The 27,778-nt window shown below is 40.1% G+C and overlaps 1 protein-coding gene and 1 long non-coding RNA gene across 2 annotated transcripts; one reads left to right on the top strand and one right to left on the bottom strand.

The window, feature by feature from the left end:
* Window positions 1–12,704: 12,704 nt before the first annotated feature.
* On the bottom strand, window positions 12,705–14,483 carry LOC130749825 (uncharacterized). Its single transcript, XR_009023109.1, has 2 exons — window positions 14,324–14,483; window positions 12,705–13,016 (listed from the first exon to the last, which is right to left on the bottom strand). It is a non-coding gene; the product is annotated as an uncharacterized LOC130749825 (long non-coding RNA).
* Window positions 14,484–20,508: 6,025 nt separating this feature from the next.
* Window positions 20,509–21,214, top strand: LOC130743953 (F-box protein CPR1-like). Its single transcript, XM_057596163.1, has 2 exons — window positions 20,509–20,888; window positions 20,980–21,214. The coding sequence occupies exons 1-2, from the start codon at window positions 20,509–20,511 to the stop codon at window positions 21,212–21,214; spliced, it is 615 nt and encodes a 204-aa protein (XP_057452146.1).
* The last annotated feature ends 6,564 nt before the right edge of the window (window positions 21,215–27,778 follow it).

The following is a 27,778-nucleotide window of genomic DNA, read 5'->3' as shown; positions in this document are numbered from 1 at the left end:
TTTCGAGCTTGTGATTGGTTTTGGATTCTATACACTGTTATGATTGAAATGATCAAGGTAACAAAAGTTCAAAGGCATTTGCAAATGACACTGATCTGATGCGGCTTGATATGATATGACACTTCCTTCTTCAATTGTTAACCTGCGATTGTTTTGTCCCATAGATGAACCCTGTAAGTCTTTCTGTTGAGCTGAAGCCATTTAGCTGCTACCCATCTTGATTCACCCTGCGTGTTTATACTCTTAAAAAGTGTACTGGTCGCATTCCAATCCGCTGGATGAAAGGCCAAAGGCTGCAATATTGTTAAAGTTGAAACCAGGTCTTTTCCAAAGCTGCATTTGTTTCCATTCTAAGTTATGCAAATTCATGCTGAATCTATGCAGAAGTGGACGACTATTATAAAAACCAGCATTGCATTAGTTAATATTGCAGTGCTTAGAACCCTAAATTCACACTTTGTGCACGGTTTTAGAACTATAAAATCTGTGTCTGGAGTCCACATTTCTAGGCAAAATTATTAGACATGCTTGGGTTGGACCTTGAAATTGCTTTTCGTAAATAGCAATTCTGTCCATCTAAATGTGCTTGCTGGTTAACTCCTAGTCATGAAAAATTAAGCCTCACATTTCATGGTTGAGTAATCCCAAAACTCAAACATGAAATTGTGGGGTAAAGTTGTTTCACTTGACAATATTGAGAATGTGCATTTTTTCTCGGAACAAAGTGGAGCAATTGGAGCTTTCTCATTTCCATTATAAGCTTCATCCTTATTTGAAACATAAAATTAGATGGTCAAGTGTTGGCATTATACCTTCTCTGGGTCTCTGATTGTGAGCTTGCAACTTCTTTTATTCGCATCAGAGTATAGGGAATCATAGGAGATAATACTGTTTGCATAGATAAGAAAAATCATGGCAGAAAGTGTGATTAGGGAGAAGACAGATAGCTCGGCACGTTTAAGCAGTGGATGAGCAAACATGAACATCATCTGATAAGTTCTTCTGTGTTTAATGGGAGTTGTTGCAGTGTGAAAGAACTTATGCAAAAGAAACTTATGGTCGGAATTGTTTTTTTTTCTTTTCTTTTATTAAGGGTTGGGGCACCCTTGTGCCTCCTATTATTACAATCTTTTGGCTTACCAAAAAAAATGGTCGGAATTGTTTTGCAGGTTTTGTTTTAACCAATTAATTTATGAAAGTACTTTCTAGAATTATGAAGATAAAATTTAGATGAAATGATACATCACAATATAATTTGTTGTGTCTAATGTGCAACAATTTGTACATGTAGAAGTTAATAACGATGAGGTCAAATGCCACACAAATATGTGCTACGTTTCAGAAGACAATGGGTAGTTGTTGCACATTGATAATGTTACTTTTGATATTATTAATCATACATATCAATATCAATATATATTAGAAAAGAAAAACTTCTATAAGACTGTTTTGGTGAGCTGACAGCTCTTGGTTCAATCTCATAAGAAAAAATTCACGTGTCAATTTGTTAGATAGCAAATTTCATGTGTCAATTTGTTAGAGAGTTTTCTTCTGTTGTGTTATTTTATCTTGAAACCGAATTTTAAAAGATTTGTCATAATTACCTAAGATTTACCTAGATTACTCCTTACTAAATTTATTTCCAAAATAAATCTTGAAACTCTTTAAATTAGAAAAAGTCTCAAGCCTAATTTACTGCATATATTTATAGGAATCTCCTGATTTCTCCTTTTATTTTTTCTCATGATCTACAATATAAAAAAAATATGTAGTGCTGAGATTATAATCCATTAAAATTTTAAAAAAATTTCTTATCTAAGATTTTCCCTAATTTGCGAATTGGGGGGAGGGGAGGGGGGGGGGAGAGAAGGACAATTAATGGGCAAAGAGGAAAAAGATATAGGGAAATTGAAAACTTAAAATGTCAGATGAGAGAAAAGAGAAAGAAACGAATTTGGGGGAGAAAAAAAAGACAATTAAGGGGGGGATTAATGGGGAAAGAGGAGAGCACATATTGGGAACAACTTAAAAAAAATGTAAAACATAGATAACTTAGAATTTAAAAAAATAATAATTGAAAACGAACTTGCATAATCACGTTTATGATTAATTGATGTATCAAATACAATAAACATATTCCTCGTGCAACGCACAGAAAAAAAAAACACTAGTAATTAAGAAAAGTGTTAAATGCATCATCGATAGCTTACTAATCAATTCATAAGGCATGGATGATCTATGAAAGAAAGCCAATTGGAATATGAGACTTTTTTTTTATAATAGTTATCAATGTTTGCGGTCCTTGCAAATGTATTTGAAATCATTTTGAAGAGTGTTTTCTCTATTGTCGTACATCTAAATCATTTGGGTGTGTAAGGTTTAGTAGGATGAAGAGTGATTGAGCTAACAAAGACCAGTGGAGATTTAATCAAAACATTAGGATCAAGCGAGACACTATTTTGGTCAGCGATTTTGTTGTCAGCCATTAACGTTGGCCTAACTTACAGTAATGTCGCCGGACAAATTAGCGGTTGCCTAGGCCGACTCTAAATTAATGTGGCAAGGCTGGCACTAAGCTTAAGTGGAAAAAGTAGAACTCTTAGCCGACACTAACCAACAAAAGTCGAAGCTGATGCTAATTTTTGACACTTGTAGTTGTAGTTTCTGGACTGGGCGGGACATAAAGAAGATTATGTCCCGCCCAAAATGAACAATAAACCATTGACGATAGCCAAGGCGGGAAAGGCAACATGACGAGCTTCATTGCCCTCCCTTAGGTGATGGACCCACAAGCCAGCTGGAAGATTCCTTTGGATTTGTCTTATGTGTACGGGGATTTGGGCCCTGATTGTCAGGCCCAAATATAGGAAAGATCCATATCATGACCACCCCCTCTATAAAAGGGGAGGTCATCCACTTGTACAAAACCAACTTTTTCAGCATTAATGAGAATATTCCTTTTATGGTAGTTTTGCTATTTTAGTGCTCTGCTAGGGTTTACTTTTTGTCTTTCTCTTACATAAGCTTGCCCTAGTACAGAACATTGGCGCCGTCTGTGGGGAAGACTCAGCTCTTCCGGTGACAGAAGGAGGAATCGCGAGCCATGGAGACTCGTTCATACGGCGTAGGTCGGCGCGATCATCGCCGGCGCGGTGGTGGTCGACACGGCGGTCGCGCCGGCGGACGAAACAACAACCGTCCCGTACTGGACGACCAAGAGCAGGAAGCTTCCTCGGAGGGGGTCCACTCAGTGGCGCCGTCGCCGGCGTCATTGGTGAATGCAGCTCCGGGAAGACCTTCAGATCTGATCGCTAAATCAGATCCAGGTGTTCGGCGGCGTTCAACGCCGCCTGACTACGTGAACTTGGAAGATCTTAAAACAACTGCTCCACGGAGAACGCAAGAGGCAGTGACAGGTATCACGCCTGCGGCTTTGCAACAAATGTTAGATACCTTGCAGAAGGTGCAGTCCCAAAACGAGCAGTTGCAAGCCCAAGTTGAGTATCTTACTCAGCGGCAGAATTTTAAGCAAGAACAACGCCTGGAGGCGGAGGATGTAGTTGAATTCCAACCTTTTGTTCCAGCCATCACTAGGGTGGACATTCCAAAGCACCTGCAAACCATGGCATTAGACGCCTTTTCGGGCGAATCTGATCCTATGGAGCATCTTAGATACTTCAATACTAAAATGGTGATCGGCGGGGCGTCGGATGCGGTAAAATGTCGATTATTGCCTTCCACGTTCAAGGGCATGGCGATGCAGTGGTTCATTCGACAACCGCCCTTCTCCATTGATAATTTCACTGATCTGTCCACTAAGTTTCTGACTCAATTTTCCGCCAATAAAACCACAAAAGCAACAATGTTTGATCTTATCAGCATACATCAGCAACCAGGCGAGAAATTAAAAACCTACATGGCACGCTTCAGCAAGATGGCGGTGCAGTTGGAGGATGAAAATCCAGATGTCTGTTTGGCGTCATTCAAAAATGGCCTTCGGGCGGGAGATTTGAATAGAGACTTAACAAGGCGACCGGCGAAGGATATGATGGATCTTCGCGCTCGTGTTCAAGAGTTCATATTGATTGAGCAAGATGACCAGAAGAAACAAGAAAGAGAGGAAGGACGTAAGCAGTCTCAATCTGGCGGTGTTTCACAAGACAAATCTAAGGCGGGGAAGGAAACCAGGATAGCGCAAACCCCCCGCGTACCAAGACCGGGACCATACCACAACTCTAAACCTGGCTTTCAAAATACATGGCACAGAAATTCACAAGGTCCCGCTGCTGCCACAGCTGGTCAGCCTGGTGCTTCGCCAACGCCAATCCCACTTACTAAGTTGAATGCACCCTTAAGTACCATTTTAAGGGCGGTTGGACAGACCAACGTTGTGCAGTACCCACCACCCCCACGGCGGCCGCCAGCTAACGTGGACACCAATAGGTGGTGCGAGTACCACAGAGCGTTGGGGCATACGACAGATAATTGCTGGAATTTAAGGCGGGAAATTGATCGCTTGATTAAAGCTGGCCATTTGGCAAACTTTGTCAAAGACACAGCAGCGCCGGAGGTAGCTAAAATCACTCAAGGGGACAAAGGTAAAGGTAAAGAGATAGTTGAAGAGTTGGGCGATCCTGCTGGGGAATGCTCATCTATTGCAGGAGGATTTGGCGGGGGTGCAATTTCAAGTAAGGCTAGAAAACGCTACGTAGCGGCAGTACACTCAGTACAGGAGTCGAACGAAGGCGAGTGTTGGGTGAATCATTCCCCTATTATATTCACCCCTCAGGATTTTGCGCATGTAATTCCCCATGACAACGATCCAATTGTGGTAACAATTAGGGTTAACAATTATGTGACAAAGAAAGTATTCTTAGACCAGGGATCTTCGGCAGACATCATCTATGGAGACGCCTTTGATCGCCTGGGACTAAAGGAATCAGATTTGAAACCATACAGGGGAACTTTGGTGGGATTCACAGGAGACCGTGTCAGTGTGCGGGGATACGTCGAAATTCCGACTGCCTTTGGAGAAGGAGAGTTTGTCAAGAAGTTTCAAGTAAAGTACTTAGTATTGGCGTGTAGAGCCAATTACAACGTACTCTTGGGGCGAGACACCCTCAATAAGGTCTGCGCGGTCATCTCAACTGCTCATTTAACTGTTAAATATCCCGCCTGCAACGGGAAGGTCGGGATATTGCGTGTAGACCAGAATGCAGCAAGGGAATGCTATTTGAGGAGCATGGCGCTCTATGGGCGGAAGGCCGCCAAGGAGAGCCACCGAATTACAGAAATCTTCCCACAAGAAGGATTTAGCTTGGACCCAAGAGATGATGCTGATGATTTTCGCCCACAACCGCTGGAAGAAACCAAGCAGGTGCAAGTCAAGGACAAGTTTCTAAAGATTGGCAGTGGGTTGACAACAGAACAAGAGGACAGACTAATCACCCTTCTGGGTGATAATCTAGATCTCTTCGCATGGACCATCAATGATGTACCAGGGATTGATCCCAAGGTGATCACCCACAAGCTAGCCATACGACCAGGGGCGACCCCGGTCATCCAACCAAGGCGAAGAATGAGTGAAGAAAAGAACAAGGCTGTACAAGTAGAGACTGAAAAATTGATCAAGGCCCGCTTCATCCGTGAGGTACAGTACCCAACGTGGCTCGCCAATGTTGTAATGGTCAAGAAGGCCAATGGGAAATGGCGAATGTGCACGGACTACACGAGCCTGAACAAAGTGTGTCCCAAAGATTCGTACCCACTTCCCAATGTTGACAAGCTTGTGGATGGAGCTTCAGGGAATGAACTTTTAAGTCTCATGGACACTTATTCGGGCTATAATCAGATTATGATGCATCCCTCGGATGAGGAAAGTACAGCATTCATGACCAATCAGGCGAACTATTGTTACAAGACAATGCCTTTTGGTTTGAAGAATGCAGGAGCTACGTACCAACGGCTCATGGACAAAATTTTTTCAAAGCAAGTAGGCAGGAATATGGAGGTGTATGTGGATGACATGATTGTAAAATCCGCCAGGGCTAGTGATCATGGCGGCGACCTTAAAGAAGCGTTTGATCAGTTAAGAACATATCAAATGAAGTTAAACCCTGAGAAGTGTTCTTTTGGGATCCAGGGAGGAAAATTCTTGGGATTTATGTTAACATCAAGAGGAATAGAAGTAAACCCAGATAAGGGAAGGGCGATCTTGGAAATGAAAAGCCCAACAAGTATAAAGGAGGTTCAGCGTTTGACAGGGCGAATGGCCGCCTTGTCACGTTTCTTGCCAATGGCGGGTGACAAAGCGGCCCCGTTCTTCACATGTTTAAAAAAGAATTCAAAGTTTCAGTGGACAGAGGAATGCGAACAAGCTTTTACCAAATTGAAAGAAACATTGGCCACATTACCGGTACTCTCCAAGCCAACACCAGGCGTTCCATTAGTGCTCTATTTGGCGGTTACTGACAAGGCGGTAAGTACGGTTTTGCTCCAGGAAGAAGGAAAAAAGCAGAAAGTTATATATTTCGTGAGCCATACTTTACAGGGGGCAGAATTGCGGTACCAAAAAATTGAAAAGGCGGCTTTGGCGATTCTGAAAACTGCAAGGCGCCTCAGACCTTACTTCCAAAGTTTCCAAGTCAAAATTAAAACTGATGTTCCCTTAAGGCAAGTACTTCAGAAGCCTGATTTATCAGGGCGATTGGTTAGCTGGTCGGTTGAGCTGTCAGAGTATGACTTACAATATGAGCCAAGGGGCCAAGTCACAGTCCAGAGTTTAATTGACTTCGTGGCGGAATTAACACCCACTGAAGGAGAGAAGACTCAAGGAGAATGGGTCCTGTCTGTGGATGGATCCTCTAATAACACTGGAAGTGGGGCGGGAATAACAATCGAAAGTCCAGATAAAATGATCATTGAACAGTCTCTCAAGTTCGAGTTCAAGGCGAGCAATAATCAATCTGAGTACGAGGCTCTAATTGCCGGCTTAAGGTTGGCCATTGAATTGGGAGTCCAGAAGTTATTTATCAAAGGAGATTCGCAGTTAGTGGTTAAACAAGTGAAAGGTGAGTACCAGGTGAAGGATCCGCAACTGTCCAAATATTTGGAAGTGGTGCGCAGATTGATGATGGAGGTCAAAGAAATCAAAATAGAACATGTCCCGAGGGGACAAAATGAGAGGGCTGATGTGTTGGCAAAGTTGGCAAGCACAGGGAAATTGGGCAACTACCAGACAGTCATTCAAGAAACCCTGCCTCGCCCGAGCATTGATTTGGTAGAAATAAAGTTGAAAGCTGTAAAGTCAGTCAGTGAGGGCGAGGTATCTTGGATGGAATCGATTAAAACCTTCTTAGAGAACCCACCAAAGGAGGATGATTTGAACACGAGAGCAAAACGAAGGGAAGCCAGTTTTTACACACTGGTGGGTGGAGAGTTGTATCGGCGAGGAATCATGTCTCCTATGCTCAAATGTGTCGATATCAAGGACGCCCTCGGAATAATGGCGGAAGTCCACGAAGGCGTGTGTTCTAGTCATATTGGCGGGCGATCCTTGGCAGTTAAGGTGATAAGAGCAGGATTCTATTGGCCAACGATGAAGAAGGATTGTTTGGAGTATGTTAAGAAATGTGAAAAATGTCAAGTCTTTTCTGACCTACACAAGGCTCCACCAGAAGAATTAACAACCATGATGGCGCCTTGGCCGTTCGCCATGTGGGGGACCGATATCTTAGGACCATTCCCTGTGGCGAAGGCACAAATGAAGTACATCATCGTGGCGGTTGATTACTTCACTAAGTGGATAGAGGCTGAGGCAGTAGCAACTATCACGGCCGCTAAGGTCAGGAGCTTCTTGTGGCGAAGGATTATTTGTAGATTTGGGGTTCCCAGGGCATTAGTAATGGACAACGGAACACAATTCACAAGTAGTGTTACCCGAGAATTTTGTACAGAAATGGGAATCGAGATGCGATTTGCCTCTGTAGAACATCCACAGACCAATGGGCAGGCTGAATCGGCTAACAAAGTTATCCTGAAGGGTTTAAAGAAGAAACTGGATGAGGCAAAAGGGCTTTGGGCGGAGGAACTACCAGGCGTTCTTTGGGCATACAACACCACGGAGCAGTCAAGCACAAAGGAAACCCCGTATCGTCTAACTTATGGAACTGACGCCATGCTCCCAGTGGAAATTGAAAACCAAAATTGGCGAGTGGCTCGGTTTAATGAAAATGACAACGGAGAAAACTTAATAGCAAATCTAATTATGCTGCCCGAGGAACAACGAGAGGCCCACATAAGAAATGAGGCGGGAAAAGTGAAGGTGGCAAGAAAATTCTCAACAAAAGTGGTGCCAAGAAAAATGAGGGTAGGAGACTTAGTGCTCCGAAAAAATACAATGCCCGATAAACACAACAAACTCTCACCCAACTGGGGCGGGCCTTACAGGATTATTGGCGATGTTGGAGGAGGAGCTTATAAGTTGGAACAACTAAGCGGTCAAAAGGTTCCACGAACATGGAACGCCTCTCATCTAAAGCAGTATTTTAGTTAGTAGAAACAACAAATGTGAACGAAGTCGCACTCTTTTTCCCTTTCTTTGGAAAGGTTTTTAATGAGGCGACAATTGTAATGAAGGGACAATTGTTCCCATACGAAAGAAAATTAATGAAAAGATCATTTCAACAGAATCATATGTTTTGAATTTTTATTACGAGTTCATGCAATGCAAATCGTATCAAGGTATGCAATACCGCGAGTAAACCTTTCGGAATAAGAAAGTATCGCCTTCAAAAGTTAAAAGCCTTGGCAATTCTAGTGGCCACTAGAAACCAAGCCTCGTCGAAAAATCGGCTAAGGTATATAACAACGAAAGTTGGGAACAACTAAAAACAACGAATGAACTTAAGATGATATCCATTTAAAGTAGAAAAAAGGGGGCGATGCCCATACATGATTTGGAATGAAAATAAAACAGGGCAATGCCCAAAGAAAAATTTCAACTTCATAAAATAAAAACAAATTCAAGCCAGGTTCTCGTTGTTGGCGTTGTTGCCCTGGCTTGTCCCAGCTTGAGGATCTTCCTTCCCTTGATCCTCATTCCTGTGCTGCTCATTCCCATCCTCGCCATCTTCTTCAGGCTCACTCTCATCATTGAATTGGGGAAGGAGATCGAGGCTAATGTCATCATCACCAACTACTTGACCATCCTTGATCTCCTTCAGCCACCCAATGCGGGAAAGATCAAAGCCCGGCTCAACTACACTGATCTGCTCTTTGGCCGCCAGAAAGCCTTGAGCATATTGGAGAGAAGCACGCCCTAGGATGGAAGCATTCAGGCGATCATGTTTCTTCTCCAACTTTTGATATTTGGCTTGAATGGCAGTGTGCTTGTCATTTATGGCTTCTTTAAGAGACTTGGTCTTTTGAAGAAGCAGGTCCGAAGCAGCCAAGTCTTCAGTTAATTTAGCACACTTCTCCTCAGCAGATTTCAGCTTGTTGTTGGCGGTCTCAGCATCAGTTTTAGCCCGTTCATAGGCTGTCTTGTAATCAGCTGCCTTCTTCTCAAAACGGTTTTTGGCTGAGATCAACTCTTTCACACACTGAGCCATTCCCGCTACAGTACTGGCGGCAGACAGCGCGTGATGGATCGCCATGGAAGCAATGTTGGGGGGACCCTGACCGGAAATGTCCTTGTGAATCCGGTTGTCAAAAGTACGGGTCATGAATTCCAGCCCATTGAAGTGAGGATCCGACAAGCTCAGCAAGGGGGGAGGAGCTTCGCCACCAATGGCTGAACTAGGCCCAGCCTGGCCAAATGGAGTTGATGGGCGGTTGATCAGCGTGCTTGAATCTTGTTGAGGGGGCGGGACATTGTCATGTCCCTTCTTTTTCTCAGCGGGACGACTTTTTGAATCAAGAGTTGATTGGTGGAGAGGCTTACCACCAGCAGCACCTGAAGTTTTTTGACGTTTAGGGTCCCTGACGTTGTCAGAACCCGAGGTACCTTCATTCTTCTTCTTCTGCTCAGTTTCGGCGGCCCTCTTTTTCGCCGCCGCAGCAGACTGGGCGAGGTACTCCTTCATCTTGAGTGGGTTCGCGTCAACCTTGCCTTTTCCCATCGTAGCTGTACGGAAAACATCAATTAGACGAGATACATGAACAAAAAGAAAAAGAAGTTACGTACAAAGATTATAAACTTACTAAAAAATTGATTTAAAGTGCCGGATTTCGACGCCTCAATCAAGTCGTGACCGGAAATTACTGGTAGTGTGCGGAGGTAATCGGCGACGCCTTGTTCAGATTCATCCAAGGCGTCGTATGAAACAGATATTTTTCGGCGAGGGTTCTTTGTCCAGTAAAAAGGGAAGAGGGGGTTATTGTCAGAATCTCGGAACAAGTTCTTTATTTCGGGCGACTCCACAACTTTAAAGTATTTCTTCTGCCATACTTTGTAATGGCTTTTAAGGGCGGTAAACCGACTCATGTTCTTACGGGCTAATAGTGGAACCCATTTCACAGAAGTAGGTTTAGTGGTGACTGATTTATAGAAAAGGAAGAACAAGGGATAGGTTGGAGTGAAACTCAAGTGTTCACAAAGAATTTCAAAGCAGCGGAGGAAACCCCAGGCGTTGGGCTGGAGTTGGCAAGGCGCCACATTCAGAAAAGAAAGAACGTGACATATAAACGGCGAGAAAGGAAGTTTAATGTTTAAATCTAAGAAGAAATAGCCATAAACAAAGAAAAAATCGGGCGATCCATCGTCTGGTTCTTTACGCAACAGAACACAGTCATCTTCGCCACATGGGAGGACATTCAACAGATGATCTTCATTATTCGAGGTGGCGGGATCTATCTTCGTGAACCCTTGAGCAGAAATTCGAAGCGAACTAATGCTCCCAACGCTGCTCCAGATAGAATGCAACAGACATTTATCTTCAACTAAATGCACGTCAGAGCGCCATTCAGGTGAAGACAAATCTCCATTAGAGGAGAGAATTGAGTCTACAGAGCCGGCGGGACCGGAATCATCATGGGTAGAAGGCGAGGAATGAATTTCAATTATAGAGGGGGCGACAACTTCCTCCTCCGTGGAGGGTGAAGAAAGTTCTAGGGAAGAAAGGCTAGCGTTTGGTAAAGACATGCGAGGCAGTTTCATAAAAAGAAGATGAACAGAGTTAAAAGAAGAAAGAAGATGAACAGAGTCAGAGAAAAAAGAAGTAAACGAAGAGTCTCAAGAAAGAGAAAAACTAACCAGAGGGAGAAACGTGAATTTGAGAAAGGAGAACGTCGGCGATAGGGGAGCACCGCGCAATGACGACGGCCGGAGGAAGAAAAGGTTCACCGGAGTTCAAAGAAGAGAATGAAAGCTGCGGTGAAAAGGGTTTTCAGAGCAAAAGTTTTAAAAAAGTGAAAAATGAAAAGTGAAAAGGGGATTTTATAGAGAGAAAGGAAGAGAGAGAATGAGTGGGGGAAGATCGTGGGATCGTGGGATTTGAAATTCGAAAAGTTAGGAAGCGAAAAGACATTACTCCTCGAGACGCGCAACTGAAGATTGCATTTATAACAAATGATGACGAAATCCCGGAAAATAAGGATACGTGCGTCAGTTGAAAAGACGTGGTTGACGGTTATGATTAATGGCGACATATCTTTGAAACGGCAACAAAGGTGGCGAAGCGTGAAAATGGCGATGTAACAACGAAGGTAAAATGGCGATGAACGAATAAACAATAGAGGCGAACTACTAGGTAACATGATGAAGACATTTCAACTCTTTACTCGAGTCTCATGTCTTGGGGGCATGTGGACTGGGCGGGACATAAAGAAGATTATGTCCCGCCCAAAATGAACAATAAACCATTGACGATAGCCAAGGCGGGAAAGGCAACATGACGAGCTTCATTGCCCTCCCTTAGGTGATGGACCCACAAGCCAGCTGGAAGATTCCTTTGGATTTGTCTTATGTGTACGGGGATTTGGGCCCTGATTGTCAGGCCCAAATATAGGAAAGATCCATATCATGACCACCCCCTCTATAAAAGGGGAGGTCATCCACTTGTACAAAACCAACTTTTTCAGCATTAATGAGAATATTCCTTTTATGGTAGTTTTGCTATTTTAGTGCTCTGCTAGGGTTTACTTTTTGTCTTTCTCTTACATAAGCTTGCCCTAGTACAGAACAGTTTCCCACCCCCATCCCTTTATCTTTTGTTGTCCCCGTCATTGTCCCGATTCATCACCTCCCCATGGATCCCACAAAGATCCCAAATAGTGGCAGAGGCACAAGGTGACTTCCCCCCTGCTTAGTCACCCCTACTTTCTTGGATTTTCTCAACAACAACAAAATTGAAGTAGAGTTCTTAACAATAGCAGAGGCCAGAGTTCTCCCCTTTGGTTATTGCAATATTTGGGATTTTAGCCTCTGCTTTTATATTTCTAAGTTACCATGTCATCATATCCAAGTATTGTGGCCACAGAGAATCTAGGGGAAGAGAGAACATTGATCAGAATGATGAATTGCAAGACATTCACAATCATGAAATATGACAAGTGTAACGCCCCGATTTCTCGAGTGTTACACAGTAACTAATTAACCAATTTTCGTAAAGAGTTTTCGTTGATTCATTTATTAATCTTGAATTAATGATAAAAGTTTAATTTTACAAAATTCTCGAAACTTAACCATTTCAAACTTGCGGAAATAATCATCAACGTAAACCTCAAACTTTATTAATCATTGAAAAGAGTATGAAATAAATATCCGGAAGAAAACTTCAAAGTAAATTACATCAAGTTAAACTATCTCAACTAAAATAAAGTAATGGTTCAATACTTCCAAAACTCGGTACTCTCAACCCAAAAGAAAAATGGATGTCTCACAACCCAACCATATCCTTGGCCCCTTCCTCTTTATCTTCTTCCTCTTCATCAGAAGTGTAGTCGTCATCCGGTAGTGGCTCGTCACGTAGCATCAACTCCCAAGAATGAGTCGTCGCCATTATCTTCACGACCATCTACCCCCCCTCAAATAAACACATAGCAAACAAGCAGGGTCAGGTCCAATAAAAAGAATGATAATGACAAAATCAACAACAACATAATATAAGTACATTATATGTCTTTTATGGGAAAGAGTCAGTTACTAACGGAATCTCGCATCACACAACCCACCAATCCTGCCTTGGCCAATCACTTACATCCGCAGATGTACAATCACGTGAAGCTGCAATACTTCACAAAAATCTCATGGTGACCGCAGTCAACCAAACACGTGGAGCCGCAATGATCCACAAAATCTCTAGGTGACCGCAATCAACCTTTTCACGTGGAGACCAACAGTCAATCCACAATTCTCCCTCGCGTGCAAGCCCATCGTTCTCATGGACTATAGTCTACACTAGACCTATGCCCATATTATTCACATTTACTTGCAGGCGAGTTAATTACACGTTTCTCTTTGTTTAAGTCTCTAAAGTCAACCTAGAGTCTTACATCAACATCGCATAAATACAACAATTAAACGATCACAGACACATCGGAAATTACAGCTAGATGAGCGACCCTTTGAACAATTTCCAATGATATCACAATTCACGTAAGGCATAGCATAAACTTACACTTACGCATGGCACATCATGGCATAAATTATCAAATAAGGTAACATAAGGCTTATGCATGGAAAACAACACATTTTCGCAACTTAGCTTTTTGGACAGCAGAAACAATGTTCATTGAAACTGGTCTACATAATGCGTCCTCCAACAAAAAATCATGTGTAATATCTTTCTGGAAAGCTATTTTAAATATCTACAACTCTCTAGTTAAAATCATTTTCATTTGACCCCAAGAATTAGGTGATATTACTCCTTAAAGTTTCTGTCCGACACAGGGAAAAACAGCAGGTATGACAGTTACCCAAAACGACCTACAACACACAATACTAGATTAAAATTTATGATCTTTATATGCCTGGAAAGCTCTTTCGAAGATCTACAATTTGTATGTTAATCATTTCTTTATTTGGCGACCAGAAACAAGTGACAATAGGACCTGAAGTTTACTATCCAGCACAGAAATCTGACAGAGAATGCATTTGCCATCAATTTCGTTTTAGCCATTCTATTCTAAGGGTTCTAAGTCATCTACCAGCATCAAATATAGTAACATGTTCACAGTGTAACCCAATATCACATGGAAAAAGTCCAGCACACATCGCATATTCAAAACCTCAAGCACATCAATCAAGTTCATACATAAAATCATGTCAAAACATGGCAATATGGCCTAGACATGCTACCCAACTCCTAGGACCAGCCCTTACCTTGGCTAACTTGGTGAAAAGGAAAAGGTTTTGGTGAAGAAAAGGTCCAAGAACGCTGCTGTCCACGTCCCCTCACTCTCCCTCGCAGCTCTCTCTCTCTCTCTCGCAAGGTTCTCCCTCTCGCGCGTGCGTCACTGGCGGTGGTGGCGGCTTGATCGGCGGCGTCTCTCTCTTGCTCTCTCTCAGGTTTTCACGTGGAGCTGTATGGTTTCTGTTCTTGTTCAGAATGAGGGGAAAATAAGGGTTTCCCCCCCCCCCTTATTTCCCATGCAACCCGCGGCCTCACACACATGTAGGCTAGGGTTTCATTTTTTTTTTTATTCTTTTCACTTAAGCCTGCAACCACCCTTGACCCATTAGTAATCACCACTTAACCAGGTCCAAATTACAGATAGGCCCTACTCTTTATAATTAAAACCCAATTAAACTCGGAATTAAAAAGAAAATACAACACTTAATCCGCTGGCACATTACAGCCTGACCCTTGCTCAGTAAAGTTCGAATATCTCGAGATACAGAGGTCGGAATGACCTGATTCCACTTCTAGAATTGTCTACACTTAAAGGGCTACAACTCTCATGAAGGACGTTTTCCCAAATGAGGTCGTTAAGACCCTCTAAAAATTCACACAAGTTGACAGTTGTAATCTGTCAAAACTCAAACTTAGCCAAAAGTCTTATTTTATTCAATCTATCACTTAAGCATTACATAAGTAAGTCTAGGGTCTTACAATACCACCCTCCTTAAAAATAGTTTCATCCTCGAAACTACTATAGGAAGACATACCACGCTTCCATTGCGCACTCTGATATTCCCTACAAATTTCCCAGTCGTCTCGACGCATAGGTTATTGTCCTTAGTCTCATCTTTCTGGTTTTCACGTGACATCTCTAATGGTCTAGTTCCACATCATTCTCACAAAGGGAATCCGTCTCTCCTTAACGTTCATTTCATAGTCCAACACCAACTATCATTCCGATCACAATTTTTCAATATCAAGTTGATCAGGCTCAATATCCAAAAGATTACAATCAGGAAAAATATTTGGTAAGGATGTTCAAGTCACTCTCATTTCACTGTCTATAACCTAGACACCCGTCGTAGAACCTCACAGAACTCTCCCGTTAGAACACGACCCAAACTACCTCACTGCAGTCACACAAAACAACAAAGGTTTAAGTCAAACAGGTGTTATGCTCATGCCGGTACACGTTGGTCGGCGTCCCGCCCAGGTGATTCGGATGCAACATCAACAGCTCAGACACGGGAAAACAAACTTTTCGGACATCGAGCTCAAAGGTTCCATCCACCAATTCACTCGTTCAGTAGTTCCATCCACCACCTAGTCCATTCGACGGTTCCATCCACCATCTGGTTTGTCCGATCTATGGTTCTATCCACCATATACGATCGTTGGTTCCATCCACCAATCTCGTCTTTCCTGATGGTTCCATCCACCATCTCGGTCTGACCAATGGTTCCATCCACCATTCCTGCTTCACCGATGGTTCCATTCACCATCTCATCGACCTTGATGGTTCCATCCACCATCTCAATCGACGCACTACGTTCACTGGCTCCATCCGCCATCTCATCGAACTTGATGGTTCCATCCACCATCTCGATCGACGCACTCCGTTCACTGGCTCCATCCGCCATCCTTTCTTAGCCGATGGTTCCATCCACCATCTTTGCTAAGTAAGGAAAAACAAAATCGAGAGTGTAACACAGTCACACAAAACACCACAAAAACGTAAGGAAGACATTGACTCGGTCAGTGTTCTTCCCCGCCTCTATGACTCAATAATGAGCATTCAGCACACCAAATCATATCACACACATAAATCACAAACCATTCACAAAATGAGATAATACCAATTATTATTTACTTTACCAATTTTGACACAAAGTCTCGATGTGGTCAGGCGTGTCCCACTTGGAGCGTCCATTCCAATCTCAATCTTTGGTAAGCGACAACCCTTAATTAAAACATCCTTTCAATCCCTCACTTTTCTTCGATCTTACAAGTAGTGTCAGCACGCATCCCAAAACCTGGGAGACGTCATGCAAGTTCACCTCAAGGGTGACATACAAGGCAACAACAACCCTTAGATATCTAGCAATCATCTTCAAATAGACCTTGATATCACGCTCGTACTAGGGCGCTTATCTAAAAAAACGCTCGTACTAGGGCACTAGGCGCCAAATCCAAATCCAATTGATCAACCGTTAATAAGCTAATCATCATCTTAATACCTAAGAATCCACACGTGACTCTTGTTTCAGAACTATCCTCATTCACACCATAAATCAATCTTTCACTTATCCACCAGTCAAATTATAGCTTATTTTTTTAGTCTGAAATCTCTGCATAACTCATAATTCATTCCCTTCAAGATCAAACCATATACTGTGCCTCTAGGGACATAGCCCAACTTTCGCTCCCTAGATTTTAATCTTCAAAGGTTCAACTGCTATCGTCGCAACTAAAACCATTAAATCTCTTATTCATACCTGTCTCTCAACTCTCAAGGACAATCTTAACCCCAAAGGTCTTAATCCAGCTTAGTCAATCTCACTTAGTAATCCTAGCACATTTCTCTGAAATCCATATCAAAACTCTCATGTATTCAACTTATGCTAAAACTTTCTTTCTCTAGCTTGATCACTATGACACCAATCAACTTCTTACTCTCTCAATCCAATTCTAACAAACTTTAAGTCCTACACAATTAGGACAAGAATTTATGGACTTAAAATCTAAACCTTCACCGAGTTCGCACCAATAATGTCCTCTAACTCTTCAACACTTTTTAGATGAATATTCATTTCTTAGCACTACGACTTCTTTACAAAGGGATCAAACACCTAACAAACTCATCTCTCAGATTTGACCAACATCTATCAATTTCTATCAACCTTTCTATCATGGTCCATCACCAGCTATTATTCTGAAGATCATCATCCTTCAATATTAAGTCGATTAAGCTTAATATGTCGAAGATGGAAATTTAAAAAAAAAATCACTGGAAAGGTCAATGCGTCCCAATCATCCAGTAGTCACATAAATTGAGATCCTATCCAATCGATTCAATTTCTAATGCTTCAACCTCAAAAATCATGTACCCTTGACATCTCATCCCAGGAATTCATATGTCATTCCACTAAGATTCATCCTTAGCTTCTACCTTCGCCTTTTTGACACGTCAAACACGTTGATACATACTCGACCACTCGTTTCTTCATCCCAGTCCACCAGAAATGAAGTTTTAAGTCCTGATACATCTTTGTCATTTCCGGATGAACACTCAATCTACTCTTATGACCTTCATCCAAGATCAACTTCCTCAAAATATCTTGACATAGTGTCAAACACTTAATCTCAAGTATCACGACAATGATACTAATCACAGACATTCTCACAAGCCAAACAAACATCTTAGCAAACAAGTTCTACCCAAATCTCATCGCGGAAACTTTGAAATCACCTTTCTCAACAAAAACAAAACGCCAACGAGTTCGAAAACTCGTAAGCCCAAAACCATTAGTGCTCTGGTTTCTCAACCGGAGCTTTGATACCACAATGTAACGCCCCGATTTCTCGAGTGTTACACAATAACTAATTAACCAATTTTCGTAAAGAGTTTTCGTTGATTCATTTATTAATCTTGAATTAATGATAAAAGTTTAATTTTACAAAATTCTCGAAACTTAACCATTTCAAACTTGCGGAAATAATCATCAACGTAAACCTCAAACTTTATTAATTATTGAAAAGAGTATGAAATAAATATCCGGAAGAAAACTTCAAAGTAAATTACATCAAGTTAAACTATCTCAACTAAATAAAGTAATGGTTCAATACTTCCAAAACTCGGTACTCTCAACCCAAAAGAAAAATGGATGTCTCACAACCCAACCATATCCTTGGCCCCTTCCTCTTTATCTTCTTCCTCTTCATCAGAAGTGTAGTCGTCATCCGGTAGTGGCTCGTCACGTAGCATCACCTCCCAAGAATGAGTCGTCGCCATTATCTTCACGACCATCTACCCCCCCCCCCCAAATAAACACATAGCAAACAAGCAGGGTCAGGTCCAACAAAAAGAATGATAATGACAAAATCAACAACAACATAATATAAGTACATTATATGTCTTTTATGGGAAAGAGTCAGTTACTAACGGAATCTCACATCACACAGCCCACCAATCCTGCCTTGGCCAATCACTTACATCCGCAGATGTACAATCACGTGAAGCTGCAATACTTCACAAAAATCTCATGGTGACCGCAGTCAACCAAACACGTGGAGCCGCAATGATCCACAAAATCTCTAGGTGACCGCAGTCAACCTTTTCACGTGGAGACCAACAGTCAATCCACAATTCTCCCTCGCTTGCAAGCCCATCGTTCTCATGGACTATAGTCTACACTAGACCTATGCCCATATTATTCACATTTACTTGCAGGCGAGTTAATTACACGTTTCTCTTTGTTTAAGTCTCTAAAGTCAACCTAGAGTCTTACATCAACATCGCATAAATACAACAATTAAACGATCACAGACACATCGGAAATTACAGCTAGATGAGCGACCCTTTGAACAATTTCCAATGATATCACAATTCACGTAAGGCATAGCATAAACTTACACTTACGCATGACGCATCATGGCATAAATTATCAAATAAGGTAACATAAGGCTTATGCATGGAAAACAACACATTTTCGCAACTTAGCTTTTTAAACAGCAGAAACAATAGCTTTTTAAACAGCAGAAACAATGTTCATTGAAACTGGTCTACAGAATGCGTCCTCCAACAAAAAATCATGTATAATATCTTTCTGGAAAGCTATTTTAAAGATCTACAACTCTCTAGTTAAAATCATTTTCATTTGAGCCCCAGAATTAGGTGATATTACTCCTTAAAGTTTCTGTCCGACACAGGGAAAAACAGCAGGTATGACAATTACCCAAAACGACCTACAACACACAATACTAGACCAAAACTTATGATCGTTATATGCCTGGAAAGCTCTTTCGAAGATCTACAATTTGTATGTTAATAATTTCTTTATTTGGCGACCAGAAACAAGTGAAAATAGGACCTGAAGTTTACTGTCCAGCACAGAAATCTGACAGAGAATGCATTTGCCATCAATTTCGTTTTAGCCATTCTATTCTAAGGGTTCTAAGTCATCTACCAGCATCAAATATAGTAACATGTTCACAGTGTAACCCAATATCACATGGAAAAAGTCCAGCACACATCGCATATTCAAAACCTCAAGCACATCAATCTAGTTCATACATAAAATCATGTCAAAGCATGGCAATATGGCCTAGACATGCTACCCAACTCCTAGGACCAGCCCTTACCTTGGCTAACTTGGTGAAAAGGAAAAGGTTTTGGTGAAGAAAAGGTCCAAGAACGCTGCTGTCCACGTCCCCTCACTCTCCCTCGCAGCTCTCTCTCTCTCTCTCGCAAGGTTCTCCCTCTCGCGCGTGCGTCACTGGCGGTGGTGGCGGCTTGATCGGCGGCGTCTCTCTCTTGCTCTCTCTCAGGTTTTCACGTGGAGCTGTATGGTTTCTGTTCTTGTTCATAATGAGGGGAAAATAAGGGTCCCCCCCCCTTATTTCCCATGCAACCCGCGGCCTCACACACATGTGGGCTAGGGTTTCATTTTTTTTTTCTTCTTTTCACTTAAGCCTGCAACCACCCTTGACCCATTAGTAATCACCACTTAACCAGGTCTAAATTACATATAGGCCCCACTCTTTATAATTAAAACCCAATTAAACTCGGAATTAAAAAGAAAATACAACACTTAATCCGCTGGCACATTACAGCCCGACCCTTGCTCAGTAAAATTCGAATATCTCAAGATACAGAGGTCGGAATGACCTGATTCCACTTCGAGAATTTTATACACTTAAAGGGCTAAAACTCTCATGAAGGACGTTTTCCCAAATGAGGTCGTTAAGACCCTCTAAAAATTCACACAAGTTGACAGTTTGACAGTTGTAATCTGTCAAAACTCAAACTTAGCCAAAAGTCTTATTTTATTCAATCTATCACTTAAGCATTACATAAGTAAGTCTAGGGTCTTACAGCAAGTTACAAACACAGGCTTAAACGTAGCTAGAATAAAGTCCATTGCAGTTTATAAATTCAACAAAGGAAATGGCTTTATTGGAGTCATTGCTTGTTCTTTTTGTCTCAGTTAGTTTGAAGATGGTGAAAGTGTTAGATTCTTGCCAAAACACAACCATGCTCTCCATCTTCCATTCTACCAAGTTGGTTTCTAGGAAATCACTGTTTATGGAGGTTGATGATGATGAGATTGCAATGTGTCATGGTTTTGGTATTGATTGTGTGAGTGATAAGTACAAGGTAGTGCTTGTTATTCCTGATCCTAGTAGTGATAATCTTCACATAACAGTTACTAAAGTTTATGCATTTGGTGATGATTCTTGGACCACAATTCAGGGTTCGAGTTTCCTTGGTGATACCACAAATGGGTTAGGGAAATTTGTGGGTAACACTTTGAATTTGGGTGGCAAGTAGGGCTAGAGACAAGTGGGTAATGCTTTCTTTTGATTTGGGAAAATAGGCATTTCAGCATTTGTCATTGCCTGATTTTGGTGATGACAGCCCTGAGGGGCCTATAGAAGCAGTTTTGAAAGATTGTCTTTGTGTTTGTTATGATCATGAGGAAACCCATTTGGTTGTGTGGCTAATGAAGGAGTATGGAGTTAAGGAGTCTTGGGTTAAATTGATGGCTATCCCTCATGTGGAACTTCAGGTTTTTGGGTTTGTGCCTCATATAGAGCCATTGTGCATGTCAGAGGATGGTGTGGTTCTAGTGTATACTACCTTCTTCGAGTAGTCGTGTATGACTCGAAGGTAGGTAGATTAGAGTTTCCTGAAATTTAGAGCGACAAGGTTTGGCATGTACAATTTATTACATTGAGAGCCTGGTTTTACCATGTTTTTGAAAACTTGAAATTATGCTTACGAAGTTTGTCCAATTTGCTTCTGTTGTATATTAACTGTGTTTGGTTGAAGATTTTCCCAAATAGTACTGGCAATGCTTTTCTTATCATATACTGCATATACAATACATGTATTGTGGTTATAATGTAAATTTGGCAGGTTTTAAATTTAATTTTTCTGTGTTGTGGTGGGTATGAGTGTTTTAAACTTAGAATCATTGATGCTTATTATGTGCTTTGTTCAAATCTCACATTAGTGAAAAGGGCTTTTGCAGTGTACTTACACATAGATGTGGTACCATACAGTATTGAGATATACTGTGAATTTGGTTTTAACTTCTTATGTATTTTCATTTGAAAATAACGTTCTATGGAGGTTTCATGCGATCTTTGTCTGATTCTTTATGTCACTAACTTTTATGTGAATCTTCCTAATTGCATATCACAAGTCACAACTCAAAAAGGTAAGAACTAGAAGAGAAGAGTCTGTTTGGTTGGTTTACTGTTAGAAAATATAAAAACGATGAGATACACATATTGAGACACTTTTTGTTGAAGCGGAAACTTGCAACAAAAAGTGCATTTGGAACTTATAATTTTCCTGTGTTCTGCATTTGGAACTTATAATTTTCCTGTGCTCATAATTTCTAACGGTAAGTTAAACGGGCTAAGGTCATATTCATACTTGTAATGTCCAAGACAAACAAAGGACATTTCGGATTCCATATCAGTATAAGTTTCTTTTGGTGTCACTTTATGCCTATCAAAATTTTCACAAGGACAACAACTCTATGGTCAAATAGATGTTAGCTGCCAATATGTTTGGAAGTTAATCGGCATTGATCCAAGTTTTAAACTCTAAGATCATCTCCAATATAATAGTTTAGTTATATTTCTTCATCATCTGTTCATCAGTCCAACCTATCAGCTATTGAAAACTTCTGATCTGCTCTGAGTGCCTATAATTGGTTTGGGAGAATTAATGTTAGGCTATTTACTATTTAGGAAATATCTCACAAACTAATATTTTTAATAAATCAAAAATCATAAGATACTTTAAAATATATTGAAGATATTGACGAGTTTTGCGTTGGCGGTCGAGATTTTATATTATCCTCCTCCTTTACCCGGGCTTGGGACCGGCTATGCAAGCATAGGCAGAGTTAAGATACTTTAAAATATGCTAAGTAATAATTTATTGATATATTTATCATATATACAAAAAAAAAAACTTGTGCATATGAGCTCATGTGCATTAGAAAAGCTAGTCATTCATAGAGAAATACTAAGGCTTATGAAGTTGGAAGAGACTCATTCAATCCAAAATCTTCAAGTTCTTCATTATCAAGGTATTCATCATCTCTGTCAATGTCAACCTCAAACACATAATCCTCCAAATAAAATTCAACTTTAAAATTTGAGGCATTTGATGTCTCTTTAAATTCATCCCTCATATAAATGTCTTCCACACAAGGCTCCCTAGAACTTGTAGTGCTGGATAATTCTCATTGAAATTGATGCCCCCAATGTTGACACCCCAACAACCCCTAAAGTCCAAATAGTCAAGTTAAGGATAGTCTGATAGTATTTGAAGAATCCATGTGTTTCTTATGAGATGGTAAGTCATCTCCAGATGCTTCAGTTTTGACATGTTTGAGGAAATTTCAAATTCCTCACCATCATGGAAGGGCTTGCGAGAAGTATATTTCAGGTGCATGTTCCGGTGGAAAACTTCTTACAGTTTGCAGCTCTTGCCAACTATCTCTAGCGCTTGGGGGCTAATTTTGAGGAAGGAGCTTAAATCTAAGGAAGTAATCATAGAGAGTTTTGTAGTAAATTTTTCCATCATACAATCACTCAAGTTGCTTCTCTAAAGTCACGGAGTGATTGTATGATGGAAAATTTTACTTCAAAATTTTCAATGATTACTTCCTTACATGTGAGTTGCTTCCTCAAAATTGCCCCCCCAAGCGCTAGAGACAATTGGGAAGAACTTCAAACTGCTAGAAGTTTTACACCGAACATGCACCTGAAAGATACTTCGCGCAAGCCCTTGGAAGATGATGAGGCATTTGTCATTACTCAAACATGCCAAAACTAAAGCATTTGGAGATGACTTACCATCTCATGAGCAACACATGCATTCTTTGAATTTTGTCAAGCAATCATCAGCTTGACCATTTGGACTTGAGGGGTTGCTAGGGGGTGTTGGCATTAGCAACATTCATTTTCAATGAAAATAATCCATAACTGCAAGTTATGGGGCCTCATACAGAAGACATTTATGTGAATGATGAATTTAAAGAGGCCTTAGATGCCTCAAATTTTGAATTGAGTTGAAGGATTGAGTGTTTGAAGATGACACTAACATTGATGATAAATACCCCGATAATTAAGGACCTGAAGATTTTGGATTTCATAATACTCCTCCATCTCCATGAGCCTTAGTATCTCCCTATGAATGACAAGATTTTCTATTACCTCTAGTTAATATGTACATGCTTTTTTCTATAATAAATAAAGAAATTGTTTCTTAGCATATTTTAAAATATCTTTTGATCTCTGATTAAACATATTAACACAAAATTTGAACAGTTGAAAACTGAATCTCATCTAAAAATAAACTAAACCAGAATTCAATTAATGAGAAAATTAAACCCAATAAAATAATTTAAAATCAAATTAACAATCAACAATAGAGCCAATAATTTTTTTTTTTGAAAGGAATCATATTAAATCAATTGAAAGTAAAAAAAAAAATAGTGAATGAGAACATGAATAAATTTAAGATTTAATACAAATATAGTGAACAAATTTAAGCTAACAATAAATAAAATAAAACTAATTAAAGTAAACCCAATGAATGAGAACATGAATAAATCTAAGTTTTTTTTAAACATCGGAAAGAGAATAAATTTTAGATTGAAATTGCAACGGACCTTTTTTTTAGGATGAATATTATGGTGGTGTATGAGATCGGAAACCTCACACAGTCAAGATGATCGAAGAATAAATGATGATGATAGGAAAAGGTTGGCTACAAAACTGTTTCGATGATGATGGTTGGATGGTGATGCGCCTTACAGGTACATTTTTGAGTGTGAGGTGTTATGATAATGAAAGAAAAAAGGAGAATAAGTGGAACGAGATAGGGTTGATGGGTTATGAAAGGAATGAAGGGTCGGGGTGGTGATGTGTTGTTGTTTGGTTTGGGTGGATGCTATGGAGATTGTGGTGGTCAAGTGAGTCGTGGTGAAACGACGGCTCAAACGAGGGGCAGCGGGGGAGGTTAGGTTAGAAAGTGCAGGAAGCGTGTCCTGTGAATAGGAAAATGAGTCATTTTATATGGAGTTAGCTCTAACCCTAGTTTGAACACAATGGGCCAGAGTTATGGGCCCAACACAACAAACAAAAAAAACTTTTTTTTTTCATTTTTTATTCTTTTTTGGTCTTTGACGGATATCACCGCTTTTTTGGAAAATCGTATGTCTCTCCTAACAAATGTCTGTCTCGAAATTAGAACTTGTTCTCAATCCTAATTAACCCTCATGTGCCTTTCAGATCGACATGAAGCTTTATCGGGCCTCGTGGACTTGTGAGATCAATTTGAATCTTTATTGGGCTTATTAATCCTTTGAAATCAACAAGAAACCCAATTGGGTACTATAAGCTTCTAAGATTAACATAAAGTCTATTCGAGTTGGATAAGTCTTTGAGAGCAACATGATATCTCTGTGGGACTAGATATGCAATATAAGACATTATGATAACATTATCTAACTATAAGTTTTGTTTGAAAATTTTAACAAACAACGTTTTTTATATAACTTCATGAATTATTATCCATCAATATTGTTTCATTTTGTTTTGTTTATGTGTGCATTATTTTATAGGGTTAATCATCAAATTGGCCCTACGGTCGTAGCATGTTTGTGTCTATTCCTCGCCGAAGGGCGGAGCTCTGGCGAGGTTGATGAGTAGCATCCCGGTGCCGACGTGGTCCTCTGACTGGATTAATGAGACTATACGTGGCATTTACTTTTTGTTAATTCGAAAATCTTAAGAATTTTAATTCAAACTTAATCCTTAATCCTAATTCACACCCCAAATCAAAATCAAAATAATAACCCAAAATCCCTAGCAAATCCCTAAATCAATCCTACCTTCTCTCTCTATGCCTCATCTCAGTTGGCTTCTTTATGTTTTCCTCAGCAAAGACAACAATCATCTCAGATAAACACAGGAAAATCTAAAACACCGTAAACAAACCGTGAGCATGGATAATCTTCAAGACTCGCAACATCTTGGAAACGATGGGATTTTGGGTGACAGAGGATTGGTGGGTAATGGAATCGTGAAAACGATTTTCTTCATTGCAAATTCCAAATAAGAACAATAACAAGAGGTCTTCATTCGAAAAATTTCTCATTATTAGTTCGATCCAAATCTATGGATGCATATAACTTTTTATTGCATAGTATGATGAATTACAAATTAGGATTTTGGGCTTGATTAGTTCATCTAGTGGAGATTATAAAGAAGTTTTTGGCGGTTTAAAATTACCACATTAATTTTACAAACACTTTTGTTTTGCGGCGGTTGTAAATCCTTCACTAATTGGCAGGATATTCTATAGTTTTGCACATGTATTACAACGAATTTTAATCATAGTTTATATATTTTCACTGATAATTAAGTAGTTATGAGTAATATTTGTTTTTGGGATGACTTATTACATTGAGATTTTGGTTTCACCGTGTTTTTGAAAACTTGAAATTATGCTTATGAAGTTTGTGCAGTTTGCTTTTGTTGTATATTAACCGTGTTTTGTTGAAGATTTCCCCGAATAGTAGTGGTAATGTTGTTGTTATCATATATATAATGCATCTACAATACATGTATTGTGATTATAATGTAATTTTGGCCGCTTATAAATTAAAATTTTGTGTGTTGTGGACTTGTGGTGGGTATGAGTGTTCTAAACCTTCTATCATTCATGGTTATTATGTGCTTTGTTCAAATCTCACATTGCATGAGTGATAAGTACAAGGTAGTGTTAGTTTTTCGTTATCCTTCTAGGTGTGATAATGTTCCCAAAACAATTACTTAAGTTTATGCATTTGGTGATAGTTCTTGGACCACAATTCAGAATTTGAGTTCTCTTGCCGTTGCTAGTTGAATTTTAAATGTCTAATAGTTAAATTTTTTAAAAAATAAATAAAATTCTTCAAATTGATTATAAAAAATTCAAAAATTAATTTTCTGATTGATTTTTGGTAAATGGGGAAAAAAGTTTATGATTGATTTAAAACAGTAAAATAATTTTATAATTTTATTATAAATTTTGCATAAATTTTAACAACAAACATTTTGGAATGGAGTGGAGTAACTTAATTTTAAATATTTGATTGATTAAATTTGAAAAGTATCTATTTCAGCCTAACACCCTTTAGGTTATGGAAACCATAGCTATGAGGCACAAACTTCTTTCTCCGACTGATGAAGAGCCACCTTCTCGGAGGCCATTGCCGGTCTTACCATACGAACTCATCATCGAGATCCTCATTAGGCTTCCGGTGAGATACCTTCTACGGTTCAGGTACGTGTGTAAATCATGGAATAACTCTAATCTTTGATCCCTAATTCGCGAAGGACCACCTTCGCATCTCAATATCAGATACAAGCATGACCCGTCAACATGTGATCACTTCCACTTCCATCATCCATGGAAAGTGCAAGTTTGAATCTTTCTCTGTGCAGTTCTTGTTCCAAAACACAACAACCCCTGCTAAAGCCCTTAGCTTCATGAATAAGCGCAAATACAAAATTCTAGCTTCATGCAATGGGTTGTTGTATTTGTATGATATTTATAGTGGTCATGTAAAATTGTGGAACCCTTCTACTAGATTGGGATCCAAAAATTTTCCAAGTGTTCTTTTGCTTGATGGGCTTGTCCCTTATCGGACTATCACTTATCATGGCTTTGGCTATGATCAAGTTAATGACAAGTACAAGGTGCTAGTAGTTGCATAGGGTTATGAAACTGTGACCAAAGTTTATACCTTTGGTGCTAATTCTTGGATAACCGTTTAGAATTTCCTATATGATGCCCATAGGTATGTAGGGAAATTTGTAAGTGGGACTCTGAATTGGATGGCTCCTGATCAATGGGTGATTCTTTCGTTTAATTTGGAAAATGAGACTTATGGTGAAGTGTTGTTACCTCCTGAGCAAGATGGTGAAAAACTCTACTTTCCTTTTCCTTGATATCTTGAATAACTGTCTCAATGTATGTTTTAATTGTAAAAGAACTCATTGGGTTGTGTGGTTGATGAAGAAGTATGGAGTTCAAGAGTCTTGGACTAAAATGACAATGATTCCTCATGAAAACTTACAGATTTATAGTTGGGTTCTTGAATTGAACATCTGGGCTTCTCCTTATAACCCATGCGCATTTC

The sequence above is a fragment of the Lotus japonicus genome, chromosome 3, assembly GCF_012489685.1.
Source record: "Lotus japonicus ecotype B-129 chromosome 3, LjGifu_v1.2".
Classification (NCBI taxonomy): Eukaryota; Viridiplantae; Streptophyta; class Magnoliopsida; order Fabales; family Fabaceae; genus Lotus; species Lotus japonicus.
The sequence above is the reverse complement of the archived record's forward strand: the minus strand, read 5'-3'. Positions and strand labels throughout refer to the sequence as shown.